Source organism: Pocillopora verrucosa, chromosome 1, assembly GCF_036669915.1.
Source record: "Pocillopora verrucosa isolate sample1 chromosome 1, ASM3666991v2, whole genome shotgun sequence".
Taxonomy (NCBI): Eukaryota; Metazoa; Cnidaria; class Anthozoa; order Scleractinia; family Pocilloporidae; genus Pocillopora; species Pocillopora verrucosa.
This window is the reverse complement of record NC_089312.1, coordinates 22,091,306-22,115,559: the sequence shown is the minus strand read 5'-3', so window position 1 is coordinate 22,115,559 and position 24,254 is coordinate 22,091,306. Positions and strand designations below refer to the sequence as shown.

Below are 24,254 nucleotides of genomic sequence, written 5' to 3'. Positions count from 1 at the left end.
GCAATATGTAGTGTAAGCTTCATGGCTCCACTTAAAACCTAAATAATTTATATCTTATCATTCTTAGGAGATCAGACAGACTATCTGCCTGGGCCTAATTACAACTTTAATATTCAAAGGGCAGACCTGTAGCAATGGTAAAGGATTTGTTCGGCGGTTAAAATACTTTTACAAGATATGTTCTTTTCATCTGTTCGCCATTATTGATGAGAATATGTTTAAGTCAAGGCACTTCCAAATAATTGGATCGATGCCAATCCCTCATTTAGAGTTTTCACGAATATCGACATCAGCTGCATTTAATTCTTAGATATCCTCTCATGTTTACTTCAATTCTCTTAACTTAGATATGTAGGCCGACACTTTCCCTCTGTGATATTACCCGAATCTTGGCAAATGGCAAATTTCCTTTCCTTTTTTACCTTTATGAAGTTCAAGCATTGGTACGTATCGCATTGGCGATGATTTCCGGATCAGATTTTAGTATTACAGTTCCCACAGCTCCTACTGCAGAACGTTCTTTGGGACTGAGTAGGTCAGCCCTGTGTCTTTCCTTTCTTTCCGCTTCCTTTTCTCCTTGAAAGTGGATATAACATACAAATTAAATCCCTAGTTAGCTGAGTTGAAGTCCTTTAATGCGCCATTTCTTTTTTTAATGATTCGTGGAATGTTACATGGGCGTTAAGTTGCCCTCGCCTCTTCTTCACAGAAGGCCAGAAGCGCACTGTGTTGAATTCGCTTTTGTACTCAGGATAATTGGTATCTAAATCTTCCTTTTCTGTCGGATCGAAATGCAACATGCCTTGGTCTTCTGCGACAATAGGAGTAGGTTCTTTTTCGTGTTCAGTTCCCCTTAGTTTATAGTTGCCCCATTTGACAGTTCCCTTGGAATCTTCTGAGTTATCGACCATCTTCCTGTCCTCTTCACGTAGTCCATCACGCTCGTTGTGACTCCTAATTTTGTTTTTGCTGTGCTTCAAGTGATCATGAAGTCTTTCCGCTTTGTCTAAAAGTTGGAGGTAAGAGCTGAAATCGTTGAAATCTCTAAACGGTGGTCGATTATACCTGAAAAGATGATTGGACTGGAAGAACTGCACATCTCCATACTGATACTCAGGATAATGATGGGCATTTGACATATCTGACGGATTCATTGTCCAGGGAGATCTCAAGTTCACAAAATCAGGAAAATATCCTTGGAACCGCCAATAGGATGGAAGGTAGAACCTCGTGGGATAATGCAGATAATGTGGAGAGAAGTGGGGATGATACTGCATGTGAAGCGGTTGAATTGGTCTGTACATGTAAGGAAACCAAGGTCTGTGATCTAATGGTTGACCGAGCACAACTTCGTCTTGTGTTTTGTGTTTTGGCTCATCGTTCAGCTTCAATTCAACGTCTATGTTGGGGCCTCTTTCGGTAGACTGGTGATGGTATTTTTTCGGTTTTGAGTGTTTGTGTTTACGCTTGCGTTTGTGATTGTAGAGCTTTGTGGGTGTTTTCCAAGGAAGTGCAAAAGGGTGTGCTGGTAGGCTTGTGATGTCAAACCGCTTAGCAGTATCGATTTCTCGACTGGATTGAGTCGCTTTCCTGCAACCTAGCCAAGAACCTGTACAAGGTGTGGAAACATTTATTTACGGTCACGGATAACATAACCTAACAATTTTTTAAGGGGAGAATATTTTGATAGGAAGCCTTTTGTTACTTTTTCGAAAACGTGCTGAAATTCAGACTTAACAAGAGTAGAAGGTGAGTCCATGTCCGACTTCCTTACACTTTTCGCAAGATCAGGCAATTTGGTGACCCCATGTTTTTCATATGTACACAGGTAGGTCAGTGTTTATGATATCATCAAAAACTAATTACTTACAGCAAACTGTAGAAATAGGAAATCCAATCCCAGAGGCACAGTTAAAACCTCCGCATGATGTTGCTGGCATGACACCACAGGGTCCTCCTCGAAATACCATTCCTTGTTTAGAGAGGCAGTTGGAGAAAGACGAAAAACTGTGAGGAATACGTTGGTATTTAAGGTCATGGTTTGAACAGTGTTTAGTCTTAATTTTGTTCTCTATGTCAGTGATGTCAAGTCCTTCCAACAATGCGCTGGGTTTTTGTGCGAAATCTGAATGTACTATTAGAAGGAAAAAGTAAAAAATAATTCGTGTTTCATGGTGTAAAAGCAACATCTCAAACTTTGGAGCAAGTTTGTCTCTGAGGCAAAGAGTTGACTTGTGACTCGCATTCTAGCCATTTATTTGTTAATATTTGATTAGTGAGCTGACACAACGTGTAAGGTAAGAATTGTTCAAATACAAATAAGTACTATACATGAAAGACATTCATTGATCCGGCCAGAAATGCAATTTGAGAAAAAGCAACTATCTTCTAAAAAGAGAGACAACGCATCACCAGAAACAGCTTTCCGAAATGTTTCTTTTAAAAACCAAAAAACAGTTCTTTTTTCATCCTAAGGTTTGAAATATCATAATTTTAAGCTAGTCAAATATGTCGGCAAGGCTCCGCCTACTAAACTGGTACATTGAAAATGGGTTTTTGGGGTTGTCTTTCCTTAAGTCAGGTTTCCTTGGTGAATGAGACGTAACAAATTCAATTTTCAGGTGTTTCAGCTCAGTGTAAGAGTGGGTTGTCATTTATCCACCACAAATTCAAGGATAGCCCTAACTGAAAGGGCAAACTATGTGTCAGCCCCACCTGCTTGTTACTACGGTTTTGGAAATTATGGTTGCTAGGCAGAATAAACTCAGAATGTTAGAGTAAATAATCTCTCCGGATTATTCCACCATGGTCGATCAAAAAATTAGAGACAGAAAAAGTTTTTGGCAGCAATTAAATAAACGTTTCCTGGCTCAACTCATAAATGTATGGAGAACCTAAATTTCCGGTCAAAACACAACCAGAGAGAGTAATTTAAAGTTCTCTCTAATAGTATACAACTTTACTTCGTTGCATGTTTACTTCGAGAGTGTAGCGTCAAGGCAAGAACAACACATTAAAAAGGCTAAGACTGAACACTTTATCTTTCTCTCTGGAGAGCTCATAACGCCGAGCTCACTGTGTCCCGTAAATGGGGTAAGCAACGATAAGGAATGCTTCTTTTGCCACTTTCAGTCCAAATTATTTGATGCCAAGTTGAGGAAACCTAAAAAAACTGCAAAAAAATTTCACTTAGTAGCCTCAGTATCTTAAATCTAAACTCTATATACTCAGCACCATCAAATGCACAGCGATCATCCTATAATGACCTATGACTAATTCGTAATCTTGTGCGTGGGAACATAGTTTATCAACTCAAATCATGAAATCAGTTGGGTCATCTAGTTATCTCCTGTATAAAGGTATTACTTTATGGAAGCATTTTCAACAGGATGCTCCCTGATTTATTTCATGTACTTTTCTTTATATATACTTTTACGTAGTATAATATATAAACTATGGCAGTATCTAGTATTCTATATGATAGTATACTAGATCCTGTTAACTATATACAGCTATTGTGATATGGATGAATTGATAGCTTAGGTTATAATTTATGCAAGGGAGATCACTTAGACAATAAGAATTCATAAAACCAAAACGAAATACCTGCTCATGCATCCTAGGATGTCTAATAACAGTTTGGATTGTGTTATTGGTAAGCACATTTTTTTCAGACTGCAGTAAATAATTTCAGCCTGTTATTCTCTCCCATCGGTTTATCTATCTGAGGGGTAAGGACCAAGATAAGAATTTAAAATATATGCATGGCTACCTGTAACGATATCTACTGAACAATATAAGCTACTCGCCGTGTTTCAGGCCTCCGAAGTTGACAGTTTCTGATTCTTTAACAATAAATTTAGGCAGGTTGACAGATATCTCAAGGGCTTTGACGCCACGGGTTTTTCTATTTATGAGGTAATACAATTGAACACGCCTCTTCTATTTGATTTAATCGACAGACACATCCCCGTTTTCACACGATTGTTTTCATAACGTTTCCAATGGCATTTCTGTCTTTGTGGACTTGGGCCGTTTTGAGTACCATTATGATAACCGACATTCTTACTGCTCCAAATCCAATATATGGAAATAATCAACGACGCCGCTCATCTTCCAGTGGAAATCGAGATTTTAGAGCACCAAGATTACGACTTGGACCTCCTCTAGTAAAGATCCCACAACATCAAAATGTTAACACAGCCTCGTCTTTACCAGCCAAACAGATCGTTCAAGCTCAAAGTTACAAAACCACACAACAATACTCATTTCCATCGAAACTCATGCCACCAGTCAAAAATCAGCCACTTCAAAGTTTCACTCCAAATGATCAGCCACTAAACCAGCAGACACCACCACCAAGGGATCAGCAGAAACAGACAGCCGTAGAGGACAAAGACCAGACGGCTGACACTAATAATTGTGGGTGTGGTTGCTGCTGTGGATCAAATAATGATAATAAGAATGGAGGAGCTACAAACAATAAGGACAAAAATTGTTGTTGTTGCTGCTGTTGCCAGCCTTGCTGCTGTTGCCAGCCTTGCTGCAGTTGCCAGTCTTGTGGTTGTTGCTGCCAGCCATGTTGTTGTTGTCAGCCATGCTGCTGTAATTGTTGTCATCAAGACGTTTGCCATCACCACGAACATGATCACGAATGTTGCGTGCATCACGATTGCTGTGTGCATCACGTGCATCATATCACTCATCATTGCCCCTGCCCCAGTGTACAGCAGTGCTGTTGCGGATGCCCACAATCTTGTGGCTGCCTTCAAACTTGCGGCTACCCACAATCTTGTGGCTGCCCTCAAACTTGCGGCTGCTGTTGTCAGGGGTGCGGTTGTGGGATCCCAGAGCCTCCTTGCGATGTCTGTGAAGTTCCCTGCGGCTTCCAAACTCCTTGTACCTGTGGGTTATTGGGATGTGGATGCTGTTGAGGGTCTAAACGTAATTGTCCTAAATGTAATAACATTTGGTCCTAAATGAAATAAAAAGTCGTGAATTTAATATCATTTAGTCCTAAATGTAATAAGCCTTTAATGCAATCGTTTGACTCGACCAGTGCATTGTTGTTATAGCCACATTGAGATGTTAAAGTGACAGCTGTTGCACCAAAAAGTCCTCTGACCTGTTTTCGTATAACATTGCGGATTCGCGGATATCAATCAGCGTCTTTTTATTTGTTAGACAGAAGTTGAGAAGCCTTCGCTGCAAACCGTTATACTTATGAACAATTGGTATCAAACCACAGCCGGCAAAAGAATTGCTTAGGGTTAGTAACACAAAAGATTGAGATCTTATAACAACGAAGTTTTGATTGGTTATAATAAAAATAGTAATAAGTGCGGATCCGACTGAAAAACATTTCACGAACCCATGAAGTATTCCGGCAGTTTTCTTTGAGATCTAGATCGAGTGTAATACGTCAATACCTGCATTGATTTAACATGAGATTTACTCTTTTTGCTATTATGGTTTTAGCATTACTAGCATTATTGTGGGATAGGTCTGTGACCCATGAAGATCGTGAAAACTCCGAGGGGAACGTAAAATCCTATGTTTTAGCAGACGATGTCTATGAAGCCCTGCTCGACCTTGTTGTAGGCAAGGCGCAACCAACAATGAAAGAACGGACGAGAGCAATGCGTGCAGCTGCTGTGCAATACTGGAGGCCCGGCGGAAGGATATCAATTAAAAAAGACCATGGTGATAAAGCGCTATATTATGAGGGGCGTCGAATGTTAAAATCATCAGAGGTTAACAAAGTAATGATTTAGGAATTTGAAAGGACGAAAGGATCTGGTGCGGGGAAGTTGGCTTTCTCTCTGAAGGACAACTTTTTAGAGTAAGTGGAGCGAAAATACAAACTATTCTAAACACGGACAAAAGTCATTATCGCAGAAATGCCATGTTTCTAAATAAGGCGAAGCTGAAACTTATAAGAGCCTGAGACGTTCATGTTAAGCAGCAAATAGATCTGATGGATATGAGCAGAGATGAATGGACATTTTTATAGATACGCTCCAACAGTGATTGATGTTTTCAGCCGTTTCCTTTAGCTTCGTCCTCTGGAAAGCAAATCAAGCCAGGTAATTACAAGTGAACTGGGATGTATTTATATAGAGCATGGATCGCCAGAAATAATCCAGTGCAACCAAGGAGGGGAGTTCAAGAAAGCCCTGGAAACACTCAACGATCGCATGAATATAAAATTGATTTACAGTCGCCCGCGCCGTTCCAATCACAAGGCAAGGTAGAACGTTGTCACAAGACACTAAGATCCAAGATGGAATAAGACCTTCAAAAATGGGTTAAGATGGTGTTAACTGGGCGAAACAGCTCCCCCTTTATTATAGAATTCTAAATAACGACCCCAAGGGAGTGATAGCTTACAAAACACCATTCGAGATATACTTTGCACGACTTCGCTTGAATCTTCCCTCAGCTTACAGCATCGGAGAAAAAATGTATATACATTTGAGAGGGACACCATCGAATAAACGGCATGTGACGGAGGGTTGTATCGTGAAACGAAAGGTTAAATTGCATACCTATAGGGTTTCATACACTTCACCGCTTTCAGGAAAGGAAGAGAGGAAATGGGTCTCGGTGGACGATGTCACAAGCCTTACACTAAAGCGCGAAAAACAGAAATAAAAATACGCTAAGCTGTCTAAAAATAAGAAATTTACCACCAGAAAAAGTATTACATGCCTATGAGAAGAGAAGATTATGCAAAGGCTATTAAAGACCAGGGTTTTAAATTGGTTAACAATCCTCCTAGAGATGTCAATTGCCAATTTGCTGCACTAACGCACCAGGCAAAAATACTTGGCATTTTAAGATCTCCTGAAACCATGAGTATCATGAATAAAATAGTATCATCCTTAAAAAGTAATCCGTACGATAGCGATGGCTTCCCTCTTTTGAATCATTTGGCAGATGATGAGTTCGCTTCCTGGGACGACTATACAACTCATATGGCGCGAGATGGAACCTATGGGAGGCAGATTACGCTGTATGCAGGAGATGTAGCTGAGGGACTTACTCATAGTAACCGAAAAAGCGAGACGGAGCTTGAATATTGCAAAGCGAAGTCGACAATGGCATAGCCAATGATGGTGATAAGCTAATGGAAGTTCAGCTTGTTTCAGATGTATACATCAACTTATATTCTGCGACGAGCTGTAAACCAGCTTTATATAGTGTCAGCCACGTGATAATATAAGTACGAGAGGGGATGACGAATGTCACATTGGAAATCTTCCCAACGTAGATCTAGAAATAAATCTTAGAAATAGTTTTAATGTAGAAAACAAAAAGACGCTGATTAATATCAGCGAGCCCGCAATTTGCCATGAATATTGGTCAAAGGATTCTTTTGTGCAACAGCTGTCACTGTAACATCTCAATGTGGATGTCCGCTATAACAACAATGCACTAGCGCAGTCAAACGATTGCATTGTAGACTTATTACATTTAGGACCAAATATTATTATATTTAGGAAATTATTACATTCAGGACGAAATATTATTACACCTAGGACAGTTATTACATTTAAACCTTCAACGAATGCTCTGGATGCCCGTTGCAAGCCATACCTTGTGGTTGCTGTGGGTGATAGCGGTGGCGTTCGAAATGATCTCTTTTCTTATAAAGAAGAAAGTTTGAGTATTAGTGAGCGCTTTCATTTTTGTTTTGAAGTCCCTCTACTCCTTTTTGTTTTTTTTTTTTCGTATTCTAGAGAGAGGTATTCCAGAAGAAAAAGGGTAGAAAGAAGAGAGAGCAGTTCAGCGTCAACTTATTTATCCACCTGGCTACCTTTTCCCAGCCTATCGACAAGTAGAATCCTTCAGTTTCTTCAAAAAGTAAGTTAATCCATTTTTATTTAACTTTTGGTGCAAAATAAATGTAAGGTTTAACACTGGTAAACATAAAATAATTCGTTGTCTTGTAAATATGGTTGTATTAATCTAAGGAACCACACAATGCATGATAATTATTTTTCTTCTAGCTCTTTTAAATCTAGAGTTTGCTCATTTCCTGCATTACCTCTCTAAAGAGCGAGAATTTCAAGAGGTATCGCAACAGTCGCTAATTACTTTAAAAGTGCGTTTTATTTATCAGGATGAGTGAACTCTGCACTGAAATTCAAATATATATATAATATATATATATATATATATATATAGGAAGTCTGCAAGTCGATTTTCGCGTGGAACAGTGCTCAATACGTTGAAGCAGAGCAGAATAAATATTAAATATTATGAGAGGAAAAAAGAACGCAACTACATTTCCCGACAAGCCTGTTTCGTGAATCGCTTCACGAAACAGGCTTGTCGGGAAATGTAGTTGCGTCCTTTTTTCCTCTCATAATATTTAATATATATATATATATATATATATATATATATATATACACACATATACATAAAATTGAGTAAATGCCCACCATACGCCATTGTTTAACAAAACTTCGTTTGCACAACTGGATAGTAAATACTGTTTTGTGTGTTCTGATCTAATCTAGTTTAGATAAGTCTTCTATGATCTAATCTTCGTTTTTCTCGGCTTCATCAGGTCCTAAACAAGTATATCTCGTAGGATTTCATATTACGGGTGTTTCTTTTGATATTAGCATAATCTAAATTTGTATTAAAGAACTACCATTCTGATTTTGGCTGAGCTGAGAATGTAAAGGATCTTCCCATTTAAAGTTTATATCAAACCCAAAGTTCCATTTTCCAATTGAATGTATCGACGGATGGCACAGCTCCACGCTCAACTGATACCGTATGGTGTATGGTTCTTGTGAGCTGCAAAGGATGGTCTTCCAAATAATAGTTTAGCAGTTAATACGATAAAATAAATTCTCATTATGGAATCACGTGAACGACGCTTCCATTGACGGCGGCACGGATTTATTTGTAATAAATGATGCTAAACATAACTTTATTCCATAATAGGTGCACTGTATATTTTTACCGTAAGCTCTCTTACGCAGACCAGTCCAAATAATTAAGTACCAGGAACTAACCTGCTGGGTTTAAATTGGAACAAATCACAGCGCCAAATTATTGTTCGAGGACTCGATTTTTGGTGTTTCAGAATGTTCAGGAACAATGAAAATTGTCTTTCTCGGCCTGGAATATCTTAAATCGTTTAATTCTTTCTTCTCCTATTTTTTGCCATTAAAACGCTACACTAAGTAACTATTCCTTTAATCGCCTTATTTGGCAGCCAACCCTTACGCAAAACTGAAACAGCCTCTTCTGTGTTTCTTTTTTCTAATCGGAAATGTTCGTATTACCTATCGCAACGAGCGACATGCGAAATGTACCTTTTTGAGTTGATGTCAACAAGTTAAAACAAGGTGAAGATTCACCCCGCAACATAATGGTTAAATACCGATACATATGCGGGGCAGCGTAAAATTGTCACCTTTTATGTGCACCGTCACCTCTTCAATTAATCACTTAATCTATATGGTCTCAACTATTTATAACACTAACCTTGAAACAGTAGAAAAGAAAAGAGAAATTCTCAAGCTTTTTGTGTGTGTTTTCTTCTGATTTAATTAGTAACTCGGAAAAAAGAAAGTTGATTATTCTTCATAAGGAGAAAACATCAAGCGAACTTGTACTCGCTGGTACCAGAAATGAATATGCCAATTATCTCGGAATAACCCAATGGCGTTCACTATCGTGTGAATTCCATGACATGGTCTTTTGAAGCGTTAAAAATAAAGGAGGAGATTGGCGTTGAATGGTGCTGTGATGTAAGATTTATAATTCACTCGAATGGACACAAATCCCCACATCAAATTTAAATGCAAAGTATAAATTTCGAGATGTATGGTTTCGAATAGAAGCTCGGTTGTCCTAAACATGGGACTTATCTAGAAGGATATGAAACCGAATATCTTATTGACTTCTTTACTTTCTTCTGTCATATTTTATAATGCCGTAATCTCCGGGAGAATATTGCATGGGAGTGATAAAGGTACCTTGAGGAGTTATTCAGGATCGATTGGAAAGAAATATGGTCACCCAAAAACTGGCGATAAAATTACCTCAAAGAGGACATCAAAAAAGTTACCTGCGGCGGGAAGTTTGTTAAGGTAGGGTGATTTCATCATGTCCCTGATGTTCTACGACTTAAAAATCTTTACAGACTAATTAGAACAAGAAAAAATGTGATTGACAGAAGAAGAGTGACAACAAACCTCTAAACGTCTTATAAATTGAAAACTAAATTTGAAGAAGGCCTGAGTCAAAACATCGTGTTATATCTAAAAGTCAACATGATCAAACACGATTTCACATCGAAATGAAGACACTGAGACCATTGACCTGTGTCACACAAAGCAATTTTTAGGTCTTTGAAAAAGTCAGGAATGTTATCCCTTTCTTATTTGTAAAGAAGCAAAATAAGAAACAAGAAGATCTATCTTTTCTTCCGTGATCTGTGGATCGTTATGTAATATGTAGAACGTTTCAGCCCACGGGAAAATACTCAAACGGAATGTAATTGAAAAGGTTCATGATGATGCGCTGACTGAGCTTGAGAAAACTGGCCGAAGTCGATAGAGGTAAAGGTTCTTGTGTACGATGATCTTGACCCACAACGCTTCGATCAATACGGGAATGTAAAAAGGTAACGGCAAACTGCCACTGAGGTATAATGAAGTGCTGGATTTTACGCGAGATCAACAAACATCTGACCCTATAGGAGCTACGATGCTTTTAGTATTCTGCCAGAGGCTATGTGACTCTGTTTGGTGTGCAAACACTGGTGTACCGCCTTTATGATAACGAAGAAAGAAGTTTCAAGTAGGATTTTAATTCAAAATAACTTACATCATCATACTAACTCTATTGTGGCTTTTTACATAAAGAGAGGAATTTGAGACATCGTTGACCGTCAAACATGCTTACAAATTAATTACCTTTTCATCATTTAACATCACGTTTGAGTCACCTTAACCTTTAGCCCCTTTGATCAGTCCGTGAGGTACATGCATTTCGTCATATTCGTAATAATGTCACTGTTCAGTTATAAATTATCTTTACCATCATTCTGAAGGTTATTTTTCATTCCTTTTCCTAGACCCGAGTCCTTGCCTAAAGCAGCACAAAGTAATGATGTAGGAAAAAGTAAAGGGAAAAGATATGGTATGATTTAAATGAACTTTCGTATTAAATCTTCAGCCCGATAATCTCATAGCTTTAAAAAGTTTGATGAAGAAAATAGTGTGCAACTGTGGTTGCTTGTAGTTTATTTTAATCACAAAATTGTGGCTTTTTTTTGGATCTGGTTCATTGAATCTCAATGATGACAATTCGAACTTTTTCACTCGCTAATACACTAGTTGGTTGAAGGCTAAATTTCTTTTTTCAGGGTGCTGCATTTGTCATGGTTGTCAGCCTTGTGTTGGCGGCTGTATGCAAAATTGCGATTGTTGTCACCATGAGTGCGATGAAGGTTTGTCAATTTCTACCCGCATGACAAATATTGTTACAATTTACTGTCGAGTTGGACACTAAGTGCAACTGTTAACGATTAACTGAACGCATGCGGCATGAAATTGATAAGCTCTGAAAAATAAAACAGTGTAGTAGAACTTGATACTGTTCTTAGAAACTATAGAAAGGAATTCATAGAAAGGAAGTATGACTGGCATAAACAGGAATGCGCTGTTTCGTACAACATCTGTGATACTTTTCATTAAGTAACTGCAGTTGAGTCGGTAACAGAGCAGGTAATTATTTTTACACCCAGCGGAGGGATGTGAAGTACACCATTTTAACTCTCCTATTGTATACACTCACTTATAAAAACATCATTTTGAATTTATAGCTCGCTGCCGGTCAAAACTTTTGCCTAAGATGTTATAGAGAAAGGACCACTTACTGTTTAATATAAGTTAAGATCAAGATACATCAAATCGGATGATCAAAACACGAAAAAGGATACTCCCCTAGTGCTTGATTTTTAAACATCAACGAGTCAAGTTGAGCATTGATGTGATATTTGGAAACCACCTGTTTTTCTAGGCAGTATTTTTAGATAAACCTGAACAGTAAAAGTGGATATGCCCACCAAACAATACAAAGTCAACAAAATTAAAGGCTCAGGTATACAACCCCTCGGGGACTTCTTAAGGCAACGACTAATACAAAACCAAGTCACACAGCAACATCATACGAGGATGTTTTGAAACCATCTCACGCAACTGACGCACAATAATTTCCTGCATCACATCGCCCTTAACAAGTAACAATCTGAACACATAAACTGACATAAGTCTTGTCAGTCCTAGTTCGCTGGTAGCAGATGCTAAGGCCAGAAAAACATTAGTTTGCTCAGAATTTATTGATAATATCTTATTTTGTTCTTTATCTGTTCTCCATTCTTCATTTAGGCTGTTGGTGTCCTATACCGGGTGCTGAGGAAGCCCCCAAAAAGAAGCCCGCAGAGGAGCCATGTTGCTGTCCTTGTTGTTGCCCATGTTGCCCTGTTCCAAGTTGTCAGCATTGTTGTCATCATATTCATCATCACCATCATCATTGCTGCCCTTGCTGTCCTTGCTGCCACTGCTGCCATTGTTGTCACTGTTGCCCATGCTGCTGCCACTGTTGCCACTGTAAGCGATCTCAAGGGCCCCTGTCAACAACATTCCTCAGAAGACCTCTCTTCTTGTATCTGATTACTCCCTATCCTTCTATCAGTGGACTTTACGATAAAAACGCAAGGTCGCTGTTACAACATGGGCCTTTACGTGTTCACTAAGCCGGTAGATGGCTCGATAACAGCATTTTGATGGTTGATAATTAGAATGGTATGAGCAGTAGGTTTAGTTATTCGTGCATGGTTACCTTCAGGTTTACATCGTCGCGTTCCTCAAGATGCACCGTTCTACTAATATGATGAAGAAGCATGTTAATTGAGCCCTAAACTACCCGAACTTGGCACATATCTAATTATCGACTCGACGTGATAATATGAGATCAACCATCGTACATTTTCTCCCCCATGTGGATTGAGCTCGCTGGCATAGTGAAATGGTCCTTTTGAGGGCACAAGTTGATAAATTACATGTAAGAAATCAATAAAACGGCTACGAGAATATCGGCACTTCAGAATGTTTATCGGTCTATGCTTTATCACCGAACCGACGCGTTTGCGAAAAAATAAAAAGCAAATTGTGTAACAAGGGATTTCAGAGAAACCTGATAAAAAGTGCCTAAAAACATTTACTGAGTTCAGCAGACAATGACGTGTATCACACGTGTTTCCGTTTTTAGGAATATACGAGGCTAATAAAGAAAGTTATGTTTCATTAAAAGTAAGTCTCATCTTTCGTGATGTGATTATAATGATTACATTATGTATGGAGAGTAACGTTTCATGTGATGAGAGGCACCAGATGATACAGCTTCTTTTGTCTCCTAACGATAGTAAATTCCTAGCCACTAGCCATGATTTTTCGGTTTAGGACGTGGGGCCTTTCGCAGCCTGGACTCTTGAGCTTGGTCTTTATGCTGCCATGGCCAGGGATAACCATACGTCCACTGTGGACTAGCATAAGCTTTTACCAAGTTCATTCCAAAAAGTTTTGACCTCCGAGGAAGGATATTCCTAAAAATGAAAAAGCAAAGAATATTTCTCTGACTGTACTACAGTGTAGGAACTGCTTTTGTTAAATGCATTTTCTGGAAATTATCGGTTAACGTTACAAAAGGAATACTTCTAGCTCGGTGTATTTGTTTAGGTCATCATTACGGTTCAGTTCCGGGTATACAAAATGACACGTACCGAAGAGCAAACGGACTTTGTAACACCCTTTGTTGAAAGTCAAAATCTGAAGAGAACCGCACAAAGAGCGGCTCTCAGTCTCATCTTAATCAGTCAAACTTCGTTATCGTTCGGAACCTATCATAGCTAAACAAAGCATTAGATCAGCTAAAGAGATGTGTAAGAGGAGGCTGATTTATGTCAGGTAATCAGATACGTTTACCCTCTTCAATGTTTTAAAATTACGTTCTCAAAACTACGCAATTGAGTAAGCTGTCACAAGCACCGGGAGTTAGATAGCTGGTAGAAACCGTGAGGCGCGATGTACATATCTCGTAAAGGATACTGACGGTATCATAATCAAACTAAACTACATCAAGTCAAATGTTACCTCAAACCTGATGAAGTATTTCCCGACCCTAACTGGATACCTCTACTGTTTTCTGTCACATCAAATCCTTTACGTTTGGTGTGTAGGCTCTCCGGTACACGGAAAACGCCCATGGTATGTCCAAAGGTAACTGAGAAAAAGAATAAAGTCAGAGCCACTGACGAATTCATGTTCTTCAAGTCTGTAGTTTGTTCTTAATCCAACGCGTGTCTTATGATCAGTCGCTTTCGTCCCACACCCGTTAAGACAAATTTCTCAGTGTTGAGGTACAACGTGTGGAGGTGTCGCTTGAGGGTTTGCACCTGCACTTATTTACACAAAAAGTTTCACACATTCAGATCTCCTTTTCATGATTTTAACGTGACTGTTACTCCAGTCTAATTTATCTCTTTCAAGAAAGAGCTAAAGTTCCTGATTCTCAAACCGCGTTAAACTCTTTCATCACTGATTTTTAGCACCTTTACATTGTCTTTGCTATAGCGAACTTTTACTTTGCGTATCCATATGCAAAAATATCGTAACATACCAATTTCTATTTCTATTAAGAATTGATGTAATTATTTTACATCAATTCAAGATCTTAGAGGTAATCGGTTATCTACACAAATATAGATCCGGAAGGTAGAAGTCTTGGTTGGGAAAGTACAGAAGTCTGGAATCATTCACTATTCGAGGTAAGCTTACGTATATTTAGAATTAATAGATGATGTGAGACAATAAAATCTCTGTTCCGTTAAGAGGCGATTGGAGTAAGTACTACTGCACATACCTAATGACTAGTATAGTCATTATAAGGACACTGGCTAGTGATCAGAATGACGCGATCCCAGGTTTTCATGTTTTTATGTTCTTCAAGAAAGGCTAGAGACACATTTCAGGTAACCACGCTTCTACGGAGCTTACCAGTTGAGACAAATCGTCAGAAGATTCCTTTTATTATGGTTGGACGTTGATTATAACAGAAATACGGATGGATAATCACGTGTGGTCGGCTCCAACCCTTTTAGTAAGAACTGAAAGAAAACGATATTTTCCAATACTTTTATTGGTAATCGTAATCTGAAAACAGAACGTTAATATTGTACTTGAAGCTGTGAAGTTTGTGAGAGCTATAAAACATTTCCTTTAAGTTTCAAAGCTTCTCAATCGATTTTCTTGATTAATCATTTGCAGTTAGTTTCGCTCACTGATATACTGTCTCACAGTCTGAAGCAATCATTTCTACTCTTAAAGGCCATCAACAGGGACGATGAAAAAAAAAAAAAAAACACAAGGGGTCGCCGTGCGACGGTGGCCACTAAAGAAACAGTTCAGTGGTGATGGAGATGCACCGATCACAGTTGTTAGAAACCATCCAATTACAGCTATCCATAAAGCTTCGTAAAGGACATGTGGTCTGTTTGCCTCATTGCCTAAAGACGAAAAGCAATGTTTGTCGAAATGCCGCACTCCACATTTGGAAGCGACACATCTTTGATATCACTTGAGATTTGTGGAGGACAAGGTCAGGTTTTAGCTTTAAATATAAATATACCCCACATCCTCTTTATTTTAGTCTTTGTTTTAACAAGACCTAAAGCCCTGAGCTTCTTTTTAACTATTAAATTTAGTGCATCACGGCACATTTAATGCAGATAAAGGTTTTTATTACATAAACTACAGTGTTATACAAGGATTTCCAGCCCTGAGAAAAGCCGTAACAACACACGTGAAAAAATAGGATATTTTTTCACGCGTGTTTGATATCGCCAATCAGCTGCTGACGCGTCACTCGCCTTTCCCGCCACTCGGTCAGGTCAATGAATGAACAGCAAAGCCTTACCATTCTCAATTCATGGTCGTTTGTCGGATTTTTTTCGGATTATGGCTGCTGAAATACTGAAGAGTCTGTATCGTTTACAGACAGTGACGTTCAAACTTTCCTGGGAAAGAAAACCAAAAAAAAAAAAGTAGAACCGGGAGTTACGTATTCAGTGGCTTTGGTAATGGCATTTCTCGCGGCTGAGAACGAAAGTCAACGACTAATAGATTTGCCACAGGCCGATTTTGGCTGTGTACCTGAAAGATTTTTATTTTTATTTATATTTTTTTGTCGGTAGGGACCAATTCAATGACTAAGAATTTTGTATATTGAAAACTAGGCCCGTTGTTTGTTTTTGTTGTGATTCAACGCATGTTTCATCTGAAGTGCGCCAACGCGCTTAAGATTTTTATTCGGAGTGTCGATCCTTTCATTTTCATTCATTAATAAAGTCGACTTTTCCTGTCAGTAAAGGGCTACTTTGTTTATATGATAAATAAAATGATACGTGAGCTATCGAGTTAAACGCTTGAAGAGAAATTCCATATTTACGTGCGCCCATATATTGTTCTCTATGTACGTCACGAAGGGTTTTAGTTATTTCAAGTGACGTCCTTTTTTTATTTCGTCATCTCAAACGAATCGATAGCTTGAATGTAAAAATAAAGCCGTCAATGGGGGGGGGGACAAATTTTGCTTTGTTGACGTATTTTTATGTTCTGCAAGGGTAAATGACTTCTTTCGCCTGAATTTCGGAAAGAAAAGCAATAAAACTATCATCCAGTCAAAATGAGGTTAATGTTCATTAATAACACGGTTAATTAATGAACAATTATAGGAGATAATATTAATTCGCGTACATTTAGAGATAATAATAGAGAATAAAGTGATTAGTGCACTTGCAAACATATAACGTTAGAGAACTCCTTAAAGTTCAATAAATGGACATGATGGAAACTCAACGTCTTGGTGATGTATGTACACTTGCATTGCACTTTGACAAGAGATTATAATCTTGACTTTGAAGTGTGCTATAAATGTGCTCGGCTTTTGCGATTTTGTGTTTTCAAAATGTGCAGCAGTATTACACACTTATGTTCCGAGTGATAATTACATGTAAGTATGTGGCGTTTTTTTACGGTCGCTTTGTATTTAAGTTCTCTTTAAAAACATAGCTTTACGACAACAAAAAAAAGATAGCGAGCAAACTGTCAGTGTCTACTTTTATCTTCATATCGTTGTGTCATCCCCAAGTGAGTAGCAAGTTGTGCGACTTTAACCAAGAACTTTAAACTCAATCACTCCCACTACGTCAGAAGAAAATAAGTTCTACCAATGAGATGAAGAGCAAGAGGATGGCTTTGTCGCTCATTAAAGAATAACAGGTTAATACTTTTCTCCACGAGGAAAGTCACCATTTTTTAATTTTTAGCCACAATTTCGAAGGGGAAAAAACCCAATAAAAAATGTACTTTTGTAACAACTAGTTCGCTTATTAATTTATCAATTATCTTTTTTTATTATATAACCCGGGACACGTAAACCAAGAGTTCCGGGGAGACGGGGGAATGTCCATGAAATCGGTAAAAGGAAATGCAAGAATGGTCTAAAGAGCAGCATCTCAGACACAATTTTCAAAAGCCTCGACAATCCTCCGAGAAGTGTACTCGTGGTTAAAGGTTAATACGCTTGGCAACGGAAAAGAAGTTAAAGCTGTAAGTTAGGTGGTACTCGAGAAACTATCAGGTATCGCGTTTGCTAGCCAATCACATTCTAAGAGTAGGCGTGATTTACAACAGCGCGTAAAAAGGGGGAAAGCTTACCAGTAGTAAAATGACATAGTCCTTTGAACCATTTGTCAAACTGCCGCCTCTTTGTGATGTAATACTTTCTCATTTCCTTCGATATCAAATAACTACAAGAGGTATTTTTTGCTTTAGATTCATTCGCAGTTTTTGTCTCTTCATCTGGCAAAATGCACGTGAAACTAATAACCGTTTTATGCCTCGCATTTGGCTTTTTGTCCTTAGTGCAAGGAAAGTCTATAAACAAGGATAATGGTAGGGATGACTTTTATTTACATTTTGATATTGTTGATAACAAGTAATGATTGCATTTGGAATTTTTAGTTGAGGAATCAAAGGAAAATCTAAAAGAAGAACAAAATAATAGCATGGTATAGCTAGAGCTAACAAAAAAAAAAGCGACTCTAGAGAAGATAAGCAGTTTGGTCAAGCCACACGGTACATTTCTCAAAGAATGAAAACTGCCTGTTCTCACTCGGAAAGGGGTCCAGTGGCACTAACGATACAAAAACTTTCTTTTTCAAAATTGCACGCTAGATAAAGTATTAACTCATATTCATATGTTATTCCAAATAGCCAATAATATGGAATTTTTTCATAATGAATGGGCTCTGTCGTAAGCGACCCACACTGGTGACACCAAATTTTTTTTTCTTGACTTTCTTTGCTCCTCCAGTTGAACTCTCTAGCTCTCTGATCTATTCTACTATGCCTAGATACTCAAAGAGCAAATGGGAGCGATAAGAATACACTCATTTGTCTTCTATAAAGGTCAATTTAAATACACAACAAAATATTTGCCGGAGAGAGGGAAACACAACAACATGTACAGTATGATCACAAGCAACTGCCACAAGTATTAGAAGCAATGATTGTTCTTAGGATAGAATCTGGTCGACCCGTTAAATTCAAGAGAAATTAAGAAAGCATGCGTCTTTGCAAATTCCTGAGTCGTTCGCAACTGCTGTGAGGAAACAATCACGGAAGCATACTTAACATTAATAGATTAAAAGCTCACCCGAACACGGCCTGCTATTGTGTAAAAAAATGTTCTGGTTTTGAATACACAGCCCTTCTCTTTTCGTACTTCATCTCCTAGATTCAAATTTGAGTCTCTATTAGCCTAATGGTTTGCATCCACTCTCCTTATCTTCGTACTGATCGCTCCACTGCCATCGGGAAAGTTGATATAACTCTCTGCATGATTGTCCTCGATGAAGGTTAAGCTACTAGTTTGACTTATTTTATTGTCATGCAGAGCAAAAAGTGAAAGATTCTTGTGAATGCAGTGGAAAACCTAAAAAGAAATGTACCGAGGAGACGAAGAAATCAGAGTGCCCCGAAAAATGTGGCGGTACGTGCACTGAAAACAAGAAGTGTGAACACAAAGATCAACCCAAGAACTGTACACACAAAGATCAACCCAAGAAATGTGATTGTAAGGCAGAAGCAGAAAAATGCAAAAATGTTGCCGCAATTGGAGGTGGGAAGAAATGCAACTGTAAATGCAAAGAGGGAGAGGCCAAGGCAGGAATTCCAAGACCAGCAGACCCCGCTGTAATAGGCGCCGTGAAACTATCATCTGCCATATCGCCTCAGCTTGGTATAGGCAAAAAAATCAATTCTACAAAGAAATGCTGTTGCGGTGATTGTTGTCATGACTGTTGTCACGATTGCTGCTGTGATTGTTGCCATGACTGTTGCTGTGACTGCTGCCATGACTGCTGCCACGACTGTTGCTGTCACGATTGTTGCTGTCATTGCTGTGAGCCATGCTGCTGTTGCTGCCACTGTTGTGAGCCATGCTGCTGCTGTCACTGTTGTGAGCCATGCTGCTGTCACTGCTGCCATCATTGTTGCCACTGTCCATGCTGCTGCTGCTGCAAAAAGTCCAAGGAACAACTCAATTCCGCTGCATTGGCTGCCGCCGCCGCAGCTGCCGCCTCCCGCCCAATCCATCATTAAATCGAAATTATCGTCACTAATTTTGAAAAACATATTCTGATTGTAGACCATCGTTTTGCGTGTTCCTCTGCCTATCGCTGCAACATACAGGGCATAAGCTAAATGACGTCCGCTGCCGATGAAATTGTTTCATAATGGAAGTTACATAATGGTAAAATGTCAGAGAAGTAAGGAAATTGGTAAATAATTAGATCTGAAAGTCAGTATATAAATTGAAACAAAATTTATCCTCTATCCGTTGAGGTGACAGGTATACTAAAGAAAAGTCTTATAAGAGTCTTAACGAACTTTATCGAGAAATAAAGCCTTTAGCGATTTTGCTACATCAAGATCACGTGAGCCCATCAGGAACGGAAAGAGTCATATGGTTCCAAGTGCATTGCAGCGTAAATTATTTATGACGCGTCACCTGATATATACCTCTTCTGATGTTCAGACGAATCGTTTTTGTCAAGAACAATGAATATTAGTGTTTACATCGTTTTTTGCGAGCAATTAGTTTGACTGTTTTTATTTAAATGTGATATGTGCAAAGTGTAACCATATTTAGGGATATGATGTGAGATTGTTGAATGGTGTTTGTTTGAAATGCGAATGTGAAATAAAATGAATCGATCAACGCATTGAATTCTAAGATTTTTATTATATTGCAGAAGCATGAAACTTTCTCGCGAGTTCCCAAATATTGTCAAGCTTTGTGCAATTAAAGTTTGAAATTCTCACGGGACAGATATATTCTACTCGATTATCTAGTTCTGCATGGCACAACTTGAAACTAGTAGTGTTTTCCAAAGGGTTTTCAGAGACATTGAGGAGCAAAATAATAATAATGATCTATGATCTATTTAGTTTTTCTTTTGGCTAATCATTCAAGCAATTGCAATGTCTGTGAGTGAGAACCATTTGTTTACTCGAAACATTAGACCAGCACTTATCCCGGGACAAGCCACTGCCACATTCTTCTAGCTTTCCCCAAACTGCAAATGAGTGCTAACAGGTTGATACCTGAAGATATTTCCCAGCATCCCCGCCTATCATGTTACTCCGAAAAAGAAAATCCTTCCAATAACACGGAAGCAGCAGACACGAGCATTTGATCTCTGCGTAAGGCGTTTTCTTTTTGTTACGGCAAGCGCACACATTGGTAACTTTATAATAAAGGGAAAGGTGATTTTTCACTGCAATACACATTCAAACAGAAAAAAGAGAGGGATAACCAATCGTGAAATCCATTTGTTAGTTCAGTGGAAAATGTAAGGTGCTTTTTGCAGTTTTTGCATGAGCAACTAAGAAAACAACACATGTCATTTCGATCAGCATGTTAAAAGGTGCAAAAATATGACCAGCTGTCTCTCTGAGCCATAGTTCAAGTTAAAGTGCAAGTCAACTTTTCTGGTTTCTCTGGTAAAATTAAATTAGTTCGTTGAAGCACCATTCCCGGAAGTGACCATTTGACATGTATTCAATGATTTCGCAAATTGGAACACCCTTGCCGGTTATAACACGAACTAAAGTGTCTTTCACTTTCCTTAAAATAGTTGCCTGATGACCTAAATGAAGATCACTGTTATCCGTTTTTGCCAAAAAGATGCAAGTCATAAAATCAAACAAAGTTCTGATGCATAAACAAATCGCATATAATATATGGTCGTATTCAAATCACGAAATTAACAAAAGGTCACCAGTTCAATTGATTTTTAAGGGTAAATTACATCATAAAGGCAACACTTCAATCACTGGACTCACCGAGTTCTTTCTCTGGTTTGTTTTGTGCGTCATTATGAAGGCGACAGTGTTTCTTTGTTTTTCTATGTTAAGTTGTGTTTTCTTATTAGTGGAAGGAAAATCAATCAAGGCAAATCACGGTAAGGATTTGTTGTTTGAAGTGAGAACGAGGATAACTTCATAGCAAGGGTTTATTTCTGTTGACGGATCGAATCCATCGAGAAATCATTCGCTGCAGTAGTGAACTGATTTTGATGTTTCAACGTCGATTTTTTTTGGTGCTCAAATGAGAGAGAAATTGTTTCGTTTCAGATCATTTTTTTCACGATCATAAGAAAACAAGCAAACTCCAACGACAATTAGTGCGGCTGTTCACAGAAAGCAACCCAAAACATTCCATAAAATTGAAAAGAACGAATTTTGATAAGATATAAGAAGATAAGTTACTTTAAACCTGATTTATGAGAAAATAAAGTTACAATAAGCCATTGGCTTTAAAGTAATTAATATATTATGCTGGGTCAAATTCGGAGCGTGTTGACAAACAAGAACTCTTTAACACTCGCCAAGAGACTTACTGGTATCTCATTCACTACTTTCCTCGACGGGGTTTGCTTTGAAAGTACCTTGTTGATTTGCATACCCTCCAGAGGGTTGACCAACTTACTTCTTCTCTATATAAAACAACGTCAAACCTTTGTGACCGTTTCTTTGGTTAGCATGAAGTTGATCGTATGTTAAACCTGTTTTTTTTATTTTTTTATTTTAGACGAAAGGAAAGAGGCCGATGCCAATAAATGCACTTGTGAAATTCCAGCAAAAGAGGAACAAAATATCGACGGAAAGTGTGATTGCTCGCAAGGAGACGCAAAAAAGTGTCTGAGAGACAAAGGAAAATGTAACTGTGACTCTTCAAGCGCAACGATAAAGAATTGCAGGCCAGAGGATTGCAAATGCAAGAACCAAAAAGATGCAGAAAGTGGCAGTATTCAGACAAACATCACGAGGCGATGTGATTGCAAATGCAACTCTCGTTCAAATACAGGACACTCAACTGTAGCAGCGCAAGTGTCAGATAACCCGGGTATCTTGGCTGTTGCACCAATAATGGCGCAAGCCGATGGAAGTCAAGCGGTAAGAAAGGGAAAAGGGTCCAAGAAATGCTGTTGCTGTGACTGCTGCCACGACTGTTGCTGCCACGACTGTTGCTGCCACTGCTGCGAACCATGCTGCTGTTGCTGCCACTGCTGCGAACCATGTTGTTGCTGTTGCCACGAGTGCTGCTGCCCATGCTGCTGCCACTGCTGCCACTGCTGTCCCTGCTGCTGCCATTGTTGCTGTAAGAAGTCAAATGCCTCAGAGAGGACGCCTGCTGTTGTCAATCCGCAGATCGCTGCTGCACACTCCAAGCCACAACATCACTAAGAGATGGTCATTTAAGTCTACCGATTATTAGTAACAAAATATCAAAAAACAAACCTCCTTAAGTGCCACAATATCGTCATAAAATTGTATATATGATCATGTGTAACAGAAGGGTCGACATGAAATAAACAATTAGCATAGTAGTGATGTTTGTGTCTATTTTTACTCATATGTCTGACAATACATTTTAAGTAACAATTATCCGCAGGTTCACATTCAAAAATTCTGCAACTGATTTCGTCCCCTAATACGGTAATAGCAAAACCACCTTTAAGATATATCGTGAATTTGAGATTACACTAATTAGAAACAAACATAGGTTAAAGTCACGAGACAGCTGCAAGTATTCTATTTAGGAATTCTTTATTAAGTCATTCCTTTTCTTTTTTTTTTCTTTAATCACTTCTGTTGCACAACCAAAGAGACAATAGGGTTTTGATTTTGCTAGACGCAGAGGTCAAAATTCAACAGAGTTAGAGGAGGGCATGGGGGGGTCGAACTTCCTTTCGAAATCCTAGGAATTTTCCTTTCGAAATGTGGAGCCAGGTCGGATAGTTAACGATTCTTGGCAAACCACACGCACTAGCAATTAACTACCGATACAGAAATTTAAGCACAGTGTGTCCGATGTGAAAAAGGTTTTACCGAGCATTCCATTCTTAAAACTTTCTTAATTTGGAAATCGCTCAAAGCATCAAACAAACACTTACATTTCAAATGTTTATCACCAAATGTTTGTATACACTAAAGCAATTACTAGGAGAAATTCAGGCCTTTTAAAAATTATTTCGCCGAGCAGATTCAAATCATGTTATACTGATTATTCCACTTTGTGCGCTTAATATCTTTGCAGCAGAGGAAAAAAATTGAAATTAGCCTCTAAGGGTTGGTTGATGTGGATGTTGACAGCATGTGGTGGTACAGCAATTAATTCTTACAGGTACCAGCGCTGAACACAAGATATGACTTGGTCATTCTGTTTTTATACGCGTCAATATTATATGTGGACTTATTTTGTCTACTGTTGACATGAATAACAATAGAATTGAATTCACAAACTCAAATTATAACAAAGATACTTTCAATAATCATCGACTGAGAGACATCCAATACTACTCGCCGTTTTTTTCTCCTTATGTGTCCTAAGTATGTAAGATAAAAAAGGAACGACTTCTATATCCTTAAGAGCGACACTTACACCACGATTAAGCGACATCCCCGGTCCATTTTTAAGGAAAGTTATACTTGTACTACAAAATAACTTTCGATCAACTACCTCAGATAACTGTGAAAGTATATATACAAACATGTTAAGACAGGAGTTTCCAAGGAAGTCGCGGAAACGAG

General features: G+C 38.5%; 4 protein-coding genes and 1 pseudogene across 5 annotated transcripts; 4 read left to right on the top strand and 1 right to left on the bottom strand.

The window, feature by feature from the left end:
* Nucleotides 1–433: 433 nt before the first annotated feature.
* LOC131778564 (uncharacterized) lies at nt 434–2,189 on the bottom strand (annotated as a pseudogene).
* A 1,808-nt stretch (nt 2,190–3,997) lies between these two features.
* LOC131778518 (uncharacterized) lies at nt 3,998–5,004 on the top strand. Its single transcript, XM_066158656.1, has one exon. The coding sequence runs from the start codon at nt 4,005–4,007 to the stop codon at nt 4,932–4,934; it is 930 nt and encodes a 309-aa protein (XP_066014753.1). The 5' UTR covers nt 3,998–4,004; the 3' UTR covers nt 4,935–5,004.
* Nucleotides 5,005–9,732: 4,728 nt separating this feature from the next.
* On the top strand, nt 9,733–13,322 carry LOC131778533 (uncharacterized). 2 transcript variants are annotated; one of them, XM_059094955.2, is made up of 4 exons: nt 9,733–10,118; nt 11,108–11,172; nt 11,399–11,482; nt 12,423–13,322. In XM_059094955.2, the coding sequence occupies exons 1-4, from the start codon at nt 9,907–9,909 to the stop codon at nt 12,788–12,790; spliced, it is 729 nt and encodes a 242-aa protein (XP_058950938.1). In that variant the 5' UTR covers nt 9,733–9,906; the 3' UTR covers nt 12,791–13,322. The 2 variants fall into 2 exon arrangements, with proteins under 2 accessions (XP_058950938.1, XP_058950939.1); XM_059094956.2 differs by lacking the exon at nt 11,399–11,482 and having other exon boundaries at nt 12,423–13,316.
* Nucleotides 13,323–17,852: 4,530 nt separating this feature from the next.
* LOC131778546 (antistasin) lies at nt 17,853–20,378 on the top strand. The gene is made up of 2 exons (XM_059094967.2): nt 17,853–18,047; nt 19,051–20,378. The coding sequence occupies exons 1-2, from the start codon at nt 17,963–17,965 to the stop codon at nt 19,755–19,757; spliced, it is 792 nt and encodes a 263-aa protein (XP_058950950.2). The 5' UTR covers nt 17,853–17,962; the 3' UTR covers nt 19,758–20,378.
* A 1,112-nt stretch (nt 20,379–21,490) lies between these two features.
* Nucleotides 21,491–23,011, top strand: LOC131778559 (uncharacterized). Its single transcript, XM_059094981.2, has 2 exons — nt 21,491–21,622; nt 22,252–23,011. Exons 1-2 carry the CDS (start codon nt 21,538–21,540, stop codon nt 22,905–22,907), a joined length of 741 nt encoding a protein of 246 aa, XP_058950964.1. The 5' UTR covers nt 21,491–21,537; the 3' UTR covers nt 22,908–23,011.
* Nucleotides 23,012–24,254: the final 1,243 nt, after the last annotated feature.

Excerpts from the sequence above, each read along its gene's own strand:
- LOC131778518 (XM_066158656.1), top strand. The coding sequence starts at position 4,005 with ATGGCATTTCTGTCTTTGTGGACTTGGGCCGTTTTGAGTACCATTATG.
- LOC131778533 (XM_059094955.2), top strand. The coding sequence starts at position 9,907 with ATGAAACCGAATATCTTATTGACTTCTTTACTTTCTTCTGTCATATTT. Across the intron at positions 11,173-11,398 it reads AAGTAAAGGGAAAAGATATG|GGTGCTGCATTTGTCATGGT; the intron begins GTATGATTTAAA and ends TTCTTTTTTCAG. Across the intron at positions 11,483-12,422 it reads TCACCATGAGTGCGATGAAG|GCTGTTGGTGTCCTATACCG; the intron begins GTTTGTCAATTT and ends TTCTTCATTTAG.
- LOC131778546 (XM_059094967.2), top strand. The coding sequence starts at position 17,963 with ATGCACGTGAAACTAATAACCGTTTTATGCCTCGCATTTGGCTTTTTG. Across the intron at positions 18,048-19,050 it reads GTCTATAAACAAGGATAATG|AGCAAAAAGTGAAAGATTCT; the intron begins GTAGGGATGACT and ends ATTGTCATGCAG.
- LOC131778559 (XM_059094981.2), top strand. The coding sequence starts at position 21,538 with ATGAAGGCGACAGTGTTTCTTTGTTTTTCTATGTTAAGTTGTGTTTTC. Across the intron at positions 21,623-22,251 it reads ATCAATCAAGGCAAATCACG|ACGAAAGGAAAGAGGCCGAT; the intron begins GTAAGGATTTGT and ends TTTTTATTTTAG.